The following is a 13,546-nucleotide window of genomic DNA, read 5'->3' as shown; positions in this document are numbered from 1 at the left end:
ATCAAAGTAACAGTTTCCAGACCTGACAACCCCAAACACTTTCCAAAGAGGGGACTTGACTCACAGGTACCACTCTGTGTAGTCTAAATATTTTATGCAATCTAAAATTGGTTATACAAACAAACAAAAACAAACCCCAAAAAATATTTGTTGGCTTTATTCTGGTCCACTTTTACCTTCTTAATAATTACACTGTTAGATTGGAGTTACCGCTAAGAAATTTTAATTGCGAAGCACGCATTAAGTGCAAAGTACTCATGTAGTTCCACTACCTAATACTGCTTTCTCCTTCAAACCCCAACTAACCCTTAGATGGAAACCAGCAACTTCTTTATTTGTGAATGTATCACGAATGAACTCATACTTGTGCTTAAGTGAGGGAGTTTCTGAAGAACAAGTTGTCTTGGCTCCCTGAAGACTGTACTGCTTATAACATTATGCTAATGACAACCACAGTGGTTTCGATGACTGACACAAAACCTACTGTGGACAAGACAACCCAAATAAAGCTCCAAAACCCAGCACGAACCCTAACATGCTGCCCCACAGTTTTCCATTGAATAACATTGCTGTGACCCAAGTAGCCTTCCTCGCCAAACAGTAGAAAAGACTTACTGCCAACTACTAAAATTGTGCTTCATTATTTACATCTGAGTGAGATTTGAGGGGTGAAAAGCATTCATACCTGTAATAGTCTAAGTAAGTGTATAACGGATACTGCAAATTGTGTTCCAAACAGTGAAGGACAAAGCGAGCATGGAAGTCCAAACCGCTTGCAGCCCTGTATTTCGGCACAGGGTGAGGATTTTGCAGTACTCCCCCAAGGTGGGACAGTCTTTGGAGCAGAAGTTCAAAATCTTCCAACTCAGAAGAGACGAAAATTCCATTTCTATCAGAAAAGAGAAAAAGCATATGCACTGATTAGACAGGGGTCTCTTCAGCGAGTCCTGCAGGGTGTTTTAGCTCAAAATTATGAAGCAGACCTTTCCTTCTAGGGGATTACTTCATTTCTGAGGCAAACACAACATGCCAAAATACGTCTGACAGTGCTCAAACAGTATCGTAGCTACCACAGCTTGCTGCAGAGAATGAGGCGTGCGGAGCGAAATGCTATGTGTTCGGAATTACAACGGGCATCAGAAATATAATCACTATGAAAGATCGAAGGTCTGATATGGGCTTTCTATTGCTCTCCTGTTCCTTGCTGTTTTCAGAGAAAAGAAAGTGCAAGTACGAGACTAAAATTAAATTTATTAATGGATTTGTGCTGTTTTGAAAAAGGCCGCTACATACAATATAAAAATTAATCCGTATCAAAGATGTTATTAACATCTACTTCTATAACTATCTGATTTTGGCTTCACATACGACAGAAAATTAGTATAATGCATTAAGGGCACGTACCTAGCCAGCTTGTTTAATATATCATTTCTCATATAGCTACTGCATAACATGTTCCGGTCAATAATGTCTGGAGTAAGAGGGGGCCAGTTAGCTTGTCCACACAAAGTCTGGTTGGGCTCAGATTCTTCAAGCCACGAACAAATATTAAGCCAATCATGCTGGGCTGTCAAGTGCATCCAAAGAACCTCAGGATTACATGTCTTGAGTTCTGCGTTTCAAAAAGGCAAACTGATGAAACCAGCGAACACTGCACAGGGAAATAGTGACATTTCTTTACTCATGTTCGTATTTTTAATGAACGGCTGCAAATACAATGCGAGATGAAGTGTATTGTTACAGCTTGTTAGAGCTTTCTGTTGGAAAAGCTAAATATAATGCCAAAGTGTAATAACCTTTACAGAGCGTAGCAGAGTATTTACGATACGTGACGATATGTTAGAGAAGTCCCTTTCAGCTAGCCCCAAATTTTTCGCTGCAGGAGAAACACAGATCCCTGCCAGAACGCAACAGGGTGACAACACATTGTCTACCCACGCTCACTGACAAGTAGTAAGTGACGCGCTGCGGTAGCACACAACTTCAGTCGTATCGACGCCACTCCTACACAGCTGCAATATGCTACGTCACAGACAGATTTTTAATTCACAGTTTCTTTGAAGTCCTTAGTACCAGAATACTTGCCTTGGTGTGTTTTTTTTGGGAGAAGAATCATTTCCTGAGTAAGCTCATCCCACCACTGAGCCCAGTTAAACATCACTCTGACTCTCCTGCTCTGGACCCTATGTCTACCACAATCCAATGCCGAGTCTAGAACAGCCATATGTCTGGAAAAGTCTTCTTCCTTTCTCCAGTTCTTGAAACTGCAACAAAGTATTGCATTAGGACATTTTCCAGTACTCTTTTAAAAAACAGTCCACAATCTTAACAAGCAGAAGATGACTAAAGGGTCAACAGATTTTGCTACTCCATTTTGAAGAGAGTTCTGGAAGTGGTAGAGGGACTAAGTTTCAGAGCACGTATGAGAGCAATGAGCAAAGAATTACCTTATTTTTCCAAAACAGACATAGCAAATTATACGTATCGGAACATTTCTACAATTCTCTAACTGTAAAATGATTTTTTCAGGTTACTTCAGTTTGCTATATTATGGATATCATATATCAAAAATACAGCAAACGTTCCATCTGAACATGTTCCATTTGATTAATGATTCTAATAATATCATTTGTTATTAAAAATACTTCGTTTGTGGTGATGACGACACGAACAGAAGACCTCTGTTACACTGCCGATAGTACGTCATCACTTAGCCTGGAAAGAACATGACAGCAACTGTTACATTAATGAGAAAAGTAATCAGTTCCCACCCTGACTCATTTCTGCAAATGAAGACCGTTGTGAAATTAATGAGATTACAGAAGTAGTGCAGTAAATTGTACGGAATGTAGGATTTAAAATATGCTGGCTTCTATGAACGTTATTAATTAATAATTAAAACTGATAACCCCCATTACCTGGAAAGAGGTTGAATCTCTTTATTTTCTTGGAAGGATTCCGAGTAAAAGCTTTCAACCTGATGCACGAAGTCTATCATTTTCTTCTCTTTTTCAGAAAAATAATTTTCTTCTTGTAAAACTTTCACCTTTAATTCAAATGAAAGTATTACCTCCAATTACAATTTTTATCTAGTTATAACATATTAAAGCTGTAAATGATCCTGCAAGGGTAAAGACTTAAACAACTGTGGGAAAAAATGCTGGATACACTTAAATTACAGAAGGCCCAGGACTTCATACTGCATGCAAGCAGATGAGAGCTAGATCAGAGCCACACAAAGAAATGACATTTTAACCATTTTTTACTTTAACTGCAAATACAGAAGAGCATAGGCACGTCAATGACATGTTGCAGCAACTACACTGCAAGGATGCAGGGTCAAAACCTGCTTGTTCCCATTCTGAAAGCGTGTTCAACATGATGCTTTCTCTCAGCATTAATACACATCAGACTTCGGACCTGAGAAGGCCAAAAAAATCAGCTAGGCCAAAAAAAAAAGCCTTTTCTACACTTACCAACAAATCTCGTACACGTTTATCAACTGTGTAGAAACATATCTTATGCAATTCCTCCTTCACATCAAAGCCCTAACAAAAAAGAAGATACTCATTGTATGCAAACAGTACAAACGCAGCTGTACATTGAGAGAATAAACGCACCTGTTTCCTTGCCAAAGCACACAACCTTTCACAAGCATGCTTCAGCAGTTACTAAAGACCCCATAATAACCCAGCGACCTGCATGATGTCTCCAGCATGCCTGGATAGGAAATGTCTACCCTTTAACACCTGCCTCGCCAGAATCACCTCCACACTTTGCTGATTGTGACATCAGTAATACACAGTCATAAATAGGCTCGAAGGCATTAGTGATCAAAGCAGTGCTTTAAAACAAGTTAATTTTCACTGTAATACGTGTCTGTGGTAGAAACAACACATCCGTAAGACACCCAAATGCTCCCCACACTCTTAGCATTCATTTATTCTGTTAGTCACAAAGAAGTGTTAAGAGCTCCCCAGCATGCTTACTGAACACCTCTCACCATATTTCTTAAAAGTTCTGAGGCCTCTCTGGCATTGTCCTTCAGAAGACGGTCATAGACCAGATTCAAACCTGTCTGAATAAATTCTTGGAGACTTTGAGCAGGATGCTGATGCATTCGGAAGAAGACCTGGGCCTCTGGCATTTTGTTGTTTAAGATGGCCTCAGCAATGACTTCCTACAAAGGGAAAAAAAGTGGAACATGCCAATCTCATTAATCTTCAGTGTTACTATCTTTACAATCCCTACATTGATTTTTTTCCCCCAGTAGTTTAAGGACATTTCCACGCCAATAATTTCCTTAGATAGATTTAATACGAACAGTAAAAAATGGATTACTCATTTTTACCTCTGGTGTCAGTTTTTCCCACGTGTGGCTTTCTTCTAATGCAGGAAGGTCTTCATCAAGATTACTTCGTGTGTGTACCATATTTATTTCTGGTCGAGGATACTTTCTCAGAAATTTTCTAAGTTTAATAATGTAATCAGTTAAAATATTTGCACCCTTCTGCAGGAATTCATCAGGTTCTGTCAAGAGCATCCAAGATATCAGTTAAACAGAAATGAACAATACAGCCTTTGCAGTGCTTAGCAATGTTGAATGCCTTCTCCTGGCTAACGAACAGAACACACCTCAGAGAAAGAGCTCATCAGCTCGTACTGCAGCGGGACCTGTGCAGGTACTGATGGTGTCCACCACTATCAGCATACTGTCAGGATGCAGTCACAGTCCTACCAGTGCTCCAGAGGTGCCCCTGTCCTCAGTGATTTGTTGTCCCCTTCAGGGGCAAGTAAATAAGAACTGAAATTTTTTATTAATCCAACTATTATTAGTCAGATAAGCCCCATTTAAAGTGCAGGGACTTTGAAACATAACATTCATGTAGTAAGAAGCAAAGACTACTAAAAACCATGTAGAAAAAAATCGATTAAGAATAACAGTTAATGGTCTGCACCTTTTACTGTCAGAAGAACTCTGTTCTGCTGCAACATGTACAGCCTGTCAGTCCACAGACTAAAAAGCATCACTGAGACAGCAACTCAGACCCAAGCAGCAGGACAGCACACTGTACGTCAGGACACATCACCCCGCTCTCCGAAGTTTTCTCTAGCAGAACAAAACTGTCCTCTGGAATTCTGACATTTTAATACTTCACGAGTACACCAGCTGTTACTCTATTCTTGTACCTTTTCGGCTGTAGTTCAAAGAGCAACCTCTCAGCAACTGTGCCAGCATAAGCAGTCGCGCGCTCCCACGTCCAGTCTGCGACCCCCAGCAGACATGGCCTCCTGCCTCTGTGCCACCCCTCGGGTTATACGGGATGTGCGACTGTGCTGCCACACAGTGAGTCGGACTGGGAAGTGCTCCAGATAAACATACCCTGGCAGGCTATTTCTTCAGCTCTATCAGTTTCTTAAACCACTCTGTTCCATTCTACAGACACATAAATATTTGTGGCAGAATATTTCAAGTGGCGGCACTGAGGAAAGAAGGAGCAGCTGAGGGCTAAACTCACGCCGTTCTACTGCAATAGCCTGACAGTCCCATTCTGCCACTCCTGTGCATCCCAGAATGATCCCTCTTGCGGTATTCTGTCCGACCTGAGAGCCTGGCCATAGCTGCTTGGGCTAACAGATACTGTATTCAGATTAATTTCTCATGTTTCCCCTTAAATAACATCTTCCATTCACTTAACTCTGGCACATTTTTGTTAATTCTGGGCAAATTTAGTCTTTTAATTAAAAAAATTAGTTGTTCTTACTTACCTAAATAATGACACATTACATTACTAAATACGATTCAAAATGAGTGATCTTACCCTCTGTGTGGACAAAAATCTCTTCAAGCTGCTTGCTAAGGAAAGTCAGCGTGAGTTTTAGCAGCTGCTCAGAAAAGTGTTTACTGTGAGGCTCCATATCATTTTCTTTGATTGCCGAGCAAAGCAAGTTTAAAGCTGGCCTCAGCTCTTCCAAATCTGCAATATTTACATAAGAAGTTAAAACATCTGCATTCTACCATATGCCTGGTCACATAAATTTAAAGTTTAAGTTAAAAGTCATAAAGGTATGCTACAAAAGCTTCTTAAATGTGTCAAACAATATATGTAACGTGCTCTGCCTTCACATCAAGATGCCTGTAATACATATGCCAATATCAGAGCACAACAAAAAACGCCACACATGCACCTTTTTGCTCTTATTTTCCAGAAGCAGAGGAGCTGCAATATAGCATCACCCAAACATACAAGAGCACAGGCAATTCACTCTGTTTTCACAAACACATAGCCATAAACAGAAAGGCAATTCAATTTAAAACTCTGCGTAGCTGAAAGAACCACTTACTTTTCAGGTATGACTGGGATGCACTACCAGCAGGCTGTTCAGGTCCAGAGCAGGGTGCGGACAGACTGAAAAGACTTTCTTTGCTTTTTAAAAATAAGTCTACTGTGTCTAGCTGACGATTTTCCAAACCTGTCTAGACAAACATGCAGTAGAACAATTATGCATGTATTCTAAAAATAGATATTATACATTTGCTGCTGGTATTTTTACCTCATACTCAGTGACAAAGTATACATGCAGAAAAAAAGAAGAAATTTACACTACGTGTGCAACTCCTGTAGCCTGAAATACCAGGGGGACCCATTCAGTACCCGCCATGCTCCTTTCACAGGCTTTGCAGAAACCCTGCCCTGTTTCTTCGGAGACAAAATGTTAACTCAGCAATTTATTAGAGAGCTTAATTTGGGATATAACATAAGTACTGTGAGGATCAGGACTTTGAATAAGCTTAGAGCATCCGGCAACTGCTGTGACACGCCCCCCACCAATTCCCTGTCACGCCCTTCAAACAAAACCAGAAGAACCCTACCGAATGTCCTCACCGAAGCTCCCCCCTCCCTCCACACAGAACTGACACCAGACCGACGCTGTACTGAGCGATGGTGTGGACAGACTGTTACAGAGTTCCAGACTTCTGGAACAACACAGACAAGGATCTCTGTCACCCGGAAGCAGAACTAGAGCACTGGAAAACTGCAGAGACACAAGATCTGTTTTGTCGTCTGGCACATTAAAAATATTTTATCACCTATTGTTTAGGGATACCAAGCAACATCTGGTGGCTTTAAGTTCTCCTCTTGCCTTTACAAAAGCAGTGTGATAAAAACAAAAATCTAGATCCAAGGGTTTATTCTAGTATTTGACATTTTCTAAGAGGACAAAAACTGCTGCAGAAATTGGCAAAAAATGCTTTTGGGTCCAATTAAGAGGGATTTTTGAGCGCTGCTTAGTTTATATTTTTTTTTAATGTGCGCTAACTTTGTTGCTGCATTTCTTCTTTTGCGTTACTCATCTGGGTTACTCAGGTTTTTCATTGTTTATTTAATAACTAAAACACTACTTTTTGCCCCTAGGTTCTTAAGGCATACTTTTAATTGTGTCCAAAACCACCATTAACAATGCTAAACTGCGTTCATTACTTTAAAGAAGTATTTTTGTTATCTGTAAGACAGGAAGCAGATTTCTTTACCTCTAGCGCATGTATCGGAATTGAACATCGTTCCCATCCGTTGAGATGACAAACAGAATCTACGACTCCAGCGCTGCCGTAGATCATCAATCTATTCAAAAACTCGTCTTGAGTTAAACCAAACAGAACTAAGGAGAGACCGTCCTCTAAATATGAGAATGAAACCATAATTAAAAATACAGAAGCAAGTTCCTACACACCAACATTTCTATCTACTGCCTCTCTTCTAAAATAGCGACGCAAAGCTGCGGCGACTCCGTTTGGATTTCACCTCAGCAAGGATGCATTAGAAATTGGACAACAGCAGCCCGGCAGACAGGAGAGAGCACTAAAAAAGGAAAAACAAGCCAAAACAAACCAGCTTTTATCAGAACAAACATAAAAACCCCCTCACCTGTCAGAAGTAGACATAATGGCACCTCTTCACTGCAATCCACATACATGCTGTTTTTGCCAAAGTGGTAATCGGTCACATCCTGCGACTCAAAATCCCAGAGAGCAAGAGTCACTCCTTTGTCACTTGTTGATACTACAAACAGGGCTTTAGCTCCAGTTACCAATTTACACTCCAGTTTCACCACTTCTTGTGCTGCTTCTGCGGGGATTCGTTTCCATCGCTGCCTCGCGTCGCCGAGGTTTGTACCATCGCTTTGTAGTGGTTTGGAAGGGGCCCACGTAACAGCCCGTGGAACAAAAGCCACCATCTTCTCAGAGTTTTCATAGATTTCAGGATCATGATCTTCAAGATGGGTGAAAAACTGATACCAAGGTAAATTCAAGTCATTCACCGTATCTGGAGAACCTGGCCGCCTTCTTCTTACTGTATCACACAGTGAGGCTAAGTGTGCCTTCCAGGACCTGCGGTGAAGAAAGAAGTTACCTGTGATACCAGGTGGTACTCCAAGAACAGAGTAATAAATACATTTTTCAAGTTTCCTCAGTTAAATAATAGCATTTTAAGCTTATAGATTCCATCCAGCATCTTGCATTTTCAGCTTAACATGTCCTGTTTATTTCTATTTAAATACTGTTTGCAGCCAAGTTGAATGATCACAGCTGCACGAGCTGACAATGTCTGTGAAGCCGAGCATTTTTAGTAAAATTTTTGTTTTCCTCAAAGAAAATGGCACCATCAATTAAAAAAGAAGTAGAATGAAATACTCACTTCTGGAATTAAATTCTTACATTTACATCAAGTTATAATTAACATATTTTATTAGTATTAACACCTCTAACACTAAGGGTAACAACACAGTCAACATGTTTTACATGAACACAAAATATCTTGAAGTCCACCTGCACCCATCTGTGCTAAACACACAACTACGCTGCCGTAGATCATCAATCTATTCAAAAACTCGTCTTGAGTTAAACCAAACAGAACTAAGGAGAGACCGTCCTCTAAATAAGGGAATGAAACCATAATTAAAAATACAGAAGCAAGTTCCTACACACCAACATTTCTATAAACATTTCTAAAGTACCTGCAATACAAAAATCTTTCAATACAGGTTCAAAGGCAAGGTAACACCCTAAACAGTAATTAATTGGGAAGGTGTTCACCAACGTATGTAAAGTTGTCTCGGCCCATTCCCTAACATCATCCCAACATTCAAAAGATATAGAGCAGAATGAGCTGATTTTACTTGCCACAACTACAATTTTTTAAAAAATGGGCAGTTTATTAATAGACGACCTAAAGGAGGCAAAACCCAGCCTGTTTTACAAAGTATTTTCATTGTGTACCTGTCTGTGCGGAAAGGCAATGACAGAAGCTCCATGCTATAGTCAGAACTGGCGAGGTCATCCTCATCAAGTCCTTCAGGAGGCGTCACCGGGAGATTTTCAGAATCTCTCTTACAGAGCAAATGCCCAGGGAACTGCCTGTAAAGAAATAATAGATTTAACCTCCCTCAGATGATTTAAGGCGTTCTTTTCCTTCATGTTTAACTCCTCCAGGAGCTCTCAGCGAAGCAGTTTTCTCTCAGATTAACAGCAATCACAAACATGTATCCAGGTAAGCCATCAAAACCCGATGCTATTTCATTTGAGGTGGACAACACCTCTAGATTACAACCTAGTCCTAATTTATTAAGCAAAATCAGTACAGCTGTATCAGAATAGCTTAACAATCCCATACCCTACTGTATTTCTAAAAGGTGCTACCAGCCACCACTGGCACTAATTGCCAGCACGTATCCTAACCTTCCCAGAAAAAACAAGAAGTCCAATACAAAGTTTTCCTATTTGTTAAAGTGACAGAGCATAAATTGGAGAAAATAATAATGGGCAATCTTCAAATATGAAATTTCTGCTCTACCACAGAGCCAGACTCAAAATAAAAAGCTGACAGCAGCTCAACTATTATAGGACCAAGGTTAGGCACCTTTTAATGTTAGCTGTACTCAAACCTTTCATGTAGGAATTCTGCTGCCAACATACCTGAAGTACGCGTTTAGATCCACAGAGATGGCGCAGTTGGACGAACTGATGATCACAGCGACAGCAAGATCATGCGACACTTTCACCGCAGCAAGAGGCGATGTGAGGGCTGGACTCTTGCCCTCACCCGGCACATCTCCCTGCCAGAGCGCTATGTTGACATTCGCTAGATTTGCACCATCAAAAGAGTCAAATATGTCTTTACAGAGTGTCAAAGAAAACACCAGGCCTCGGGTTGTCCAACAAACGAGACATTACATAGAAGGGGAAGACGGTGAATTTCTGCCAGCTTTGTGGTCCAGGCCAATCTCTGCACAACAGAACGTTTAGAACTGTTTTACAGGAGCAGTCTAAGCTCAGCTAGGATCAGACGTGAATCGTGCTTGGTGCTGTACAAACACACAACTTGTACCGTCTCAAAAGACTCACCTTATACTTAGAAGTGAACTGGGGCAAATGTATATTGGCAGTTATACAAGTAGGAGGGAAAAATAACCTGACTTTACTGCATTGTTTTACACAGGTGTCAGAAAAAATTGACAACGAATAGGTTAGTCGAGCACCTTGTGGAACAGCCTGCCAGGTGTGAGCTCACGCTCATTAGAACACAGAAGACAGCTGTCTGGTTTCCAAGCTGTGTTTCCCTGTATATCTGTACATAATTTCTAAGGGATGTAATTAAGAAAGGCTAGGGACAGTAGATATAAGCCCGTTATACACAGATCCACATATCAAAAGTGCTGAAAACCATTACTCCAGTGTGAAACAGATTTCCAGTGGCATGCCGAGAAACTACATTTGATACATGGCATTTTTTACGGTGTTAACTAGCACTTCACTACACAGCCCCTTTATTGAAAGCATCTTCAAAACAGACACTGGAACGTCTTTCAAGAAATTTCTGCTTAACCCCAACTGAAAAGAAAACCGACTTTGTTCTTCCAGATCATTTACACCGAGAGCTAGTCTCTACTGCAAAGGATACAAATCCAGCCAGAACTATCTAACAAGAACAGGATCCCCCTGCCGAAGTGTGCGTCCGTTATCCTTTCTAAAACTTGCGGAGGCAGATCAAGGGTAAAGCAGTCACGTGTCTCTAAGGGTGAGTCTTTTCCAGGAAAGGCGAGATGCACAACAATAAACTTATTGAGCAGAAGTATGCATCTGCTGTTTTTAAAAGACAGTATCTTCAAAGAGAAAATTGAAGGCAGACCTGTAAATTTAAAGATATTTTAGGATTACAACAATCTGCTACTTTCCATTTGTAAAGATATCTCAAGAAAATTACAGCTGAAATCATTGCCTTTGCTACCACCTTAATAAAAGCTGGGACTGGGGAGGGGGGCAAGGGCTTGTTTTGTTTTAAATGCCACTTTCTGTTAGGAGAACTAATTTTAGAACAGTTTCCTAAAATAGTGCAGGCTTTTTAAGCAAGCGATACTATGAAGAACACAAAAAATCATCACGAACTATTATTTCAGTCAGCACTGAAGATAAAAACTACAATCTTGGGAAATAAAAGTACTTCAGCAATGGAGACTGTTTAAGAACATGTAAAACATCAGAGGTCTAGGTCCTGGAAAGACTGTGCATTCTAACTGTACACTGCATTTGTACATGATATGATTGTGAACTAATCATAGAACGCAAGGCGAAACACATAATTAGTTTTTGCAGGATTAGCGAGGAGCCCTACCTCTGCATTTTCTTCCCATCAGTGCCAATATTAAAGGGAAAGTTTGAAATAGCAGGGTTGCGTCAATACATTTTATTAAAGTTTATTTTTAACTTTGTATCATCCAAACACCTCACCCTACAACAATTTAATTCCCTCTAATGATGTCAGCTCTGACTACAGAAAGGTCACTATTATTCTTCAAGTTCATTAATACCGCTGCTGATCAGTTTAAATCAGTGTGAGAGTATGTGATGCTTCCCTAGTGTTCAATCCTACTGCCTCGGTTTGTTTCACTACGTGAAGCGGAATTAGACCCATAATAATTTGAAATACGGAATACACATTGAAATTTACTCACTAATGTTTTTAACTTCAAGGAGCTTTTTAAGTGTATCTTCCTTACAACTGTGCAGGGAAACCGGGTTGTATTTTCCATCTTCTATAGTGAATTCATAGACAAACAGTTCGTGACTTTTACTAAGAGCCAGTATTTTTGTCTTGTCTGCTTGCAGATCATCATCTTCTGTATTCTCCCACATGAAGCTGAAGATACAACATTCAGTATGTTTATTGACCTTGTTCTCTTTCCACATTTCATAAACTGAACAGTTCTGGAAGCGTGCTAACGATGGATAGCATAATTTTAATCTTTTGCAGTAGAGATTCTGCCGCCGCCCCCTCCCGATACCAAAGGCTATTTCATCCCTAGCAGAGACTGCAATGCAAGAAGCGCCTGGGGAATCCCTCCTTCTCTTCCTTTCAAGAATACAGGGTTTTCCTATCCTTGTGTGTTTCTCTCCTTCAGCCATCCACAGCATGTGCCACGCAAGCGATGCTCCGCTTCAGGACTTCTTTTAGGAGGAGGAACACCGGCACTGCCAGCTAGGGAGACACAGAGCATATTGCCCATTTCCCCATTGCCTGGGCTGAGAAGCTCTTCAGGTGTCTGTCTCCGCACCTGCTCTCGTACAGAGAGGGGAGCAGACAGAGAGGAAACGGCTAAAAGGCCACTTAGGATGGCACAGCGTGAAAGACGTGACTAGAGCAACGTAACAGTGTCGGTACTGCTTGACACTGCGGATGTTTAGAAACACAATGTGACTGTGGTTTTGACTCAGCATTAGAAGCTACTAAAGCCGATTAAAAACATCTTGTGATTGCCGAGTGTCACGCACAAGAGCCTGCCCCTGACCAGCAGTCAAGAAACTCAAGTGATCAGGGCACTATGAAATTTTAAACCAGCAACTCAACAAAACCAGACGAATTTTCTTCTCCTGGTGTTTTTTTTTTTTTGATCTACTGAAATGAATACACCCACAACTAGACAAATAAGTAGATACAAACCAACGTCCCCTCCAGCAACGGGATTTTAAGAGGAAAGCATCCCATTTCAAGGTAGGGTTTCTGAGTCCCCCTCGGACTCCTGCAGCTTTCAGGGCCTGCCCTCCCCAGGGTGGCTCTGCTCCCTTTCGGGGGGCGCCCTCAGCCCCTGGGGTCACCCGGCGCCTCTCACCGCAGCACAGCGACGCCGGAGGACACCCCCCCCCCCCGGCCCCCGCTTCTCCTGTCACCCCCTGCCACTTACTCAGCCCACGCTCCCGGGAGGACGCTGCCCCGGGCCCGGCCGCCGCCGCTCGGCACCAGGGACTCCAAGTAGATCCCACCAGGGACCAGGAGACTGCCCAGAGCGTCCTGGCCCCTGCTCAGCCGGGCCTGGGCCACGTCCCGCAGGGAGCCCCGCGCCCCCAACAAGAGGGGCGCCAGCAGCACACGCAACTCCCGCTTCGCCCCCTCCATCTTCCTCAGGTAGAGACTAGCACCCGACCGCCGCCATCTTGGACAAGGTGACCTTCCCTTCCGGGCAGCTGACAGCGCTGACCAATGCCGTGGCG

General features: G+C 41.8%; 1 protein-coding gene across 1 annotated transcript in view; it reads right to left on the bottom strand.

Annotated features, from left to right (window-relative positions):
* The window catches only part of SPG11 (SPG11 vesicle trafficking associated, spatacsin), a 37,080-nt gene extending 23,563 nt beyond the window's left edge, over nucleotides 1-13,517 (bottom strand). Inside the window, exons 1-16 of the mRNA XM_075100856.1 lie at nucleotides 13,240-13,517; nucleotides 12,013-12,197; nucleotides 10,962-11,189; nucleotides 9,977-10,175; nucleotides 9,281-9,418; nucleotides 7,929-8,392; nucleotides 7,535-7,680; nucleotides 6,346-6,478; nucleotides 5,823-5,978; nucleotides 4,352-4,530; nucleotides 4,004-4,180; nucleotides 3,477-3,548; nucleotides 2,919-3,046; nucleotides 2,086-2,264; nucleotides 1,405-1,612; nucleotides 686-889 (exon numbers count right to left, since the gene is read on the bottom strand). Of these exons, the coding sequence (XP_074956957.1) occupies nucleotides 686-889; nucleotides 1,405-1,612; nucleotides 2,086-2,264; nucleotides 2,919-3,046; nucleotides 3,477-3,548; nucleotides 4,004-4,180; nucleotides 4,352-4,530; nucleotides 5,823-5,978; nucleotides 6,346-6,478; nucleotides 7,535-7,680; nucleotides 7,929-8,392; nucleotides 9,281-9,418; nucleotides 9,977-10,175; nucleotides 10,962-11,189; nucleotides 12,013-12,197; nucleotides 13,240-13,451 (3,008 nt within the window). The 5' untranslated portion in view covers nucleotides 13,452-13,517. The remainder of the gene's footprint in view (nucleotides 1-685; nucleotides 890-1,404; nucleotides 1,613-2,085; nucleotides 2,265-2,918; nucleotides 3,047-3,476; nucleotides 3,549-4,003; nucleotides 4,181-4,351; nucleotides 4,531-5,822; nucleotides 5,979-6,345; nucleotides 6,479-7,534; nucleotides 7,681-7,928; nucleotides 8,393-9,280; nucleotides 9,419-9,976; nucleotides 10,176-10,961; nucleotides 11,190-12,012; nucleotides 12,198-13,239) is intronic.
* Between the last annotated feature and the right edge of the window lie 29 nt (nucleotides 13,518-13,546).

This window comes from Phalacrocorax aristotelis, chromosome 7 (assembly GCF_949628215.1).
Source record: "Phalacrocorax aristotelis chromosome 7, bGulAri2.1, whole genome shotgun sequence".
Lineage (NCBI taxonomy): Eukaryota > Metazoa > Chordata > Aves > Suliformes > Phalacrocoracidae > Phalacrocorax > Phalacrocorax aristotelis.
The sequence above is the reverse complement of the archived record's forward strand: the minus strand, read 5'-3'. Positions and strand labels throughout refer to the sequence as shown.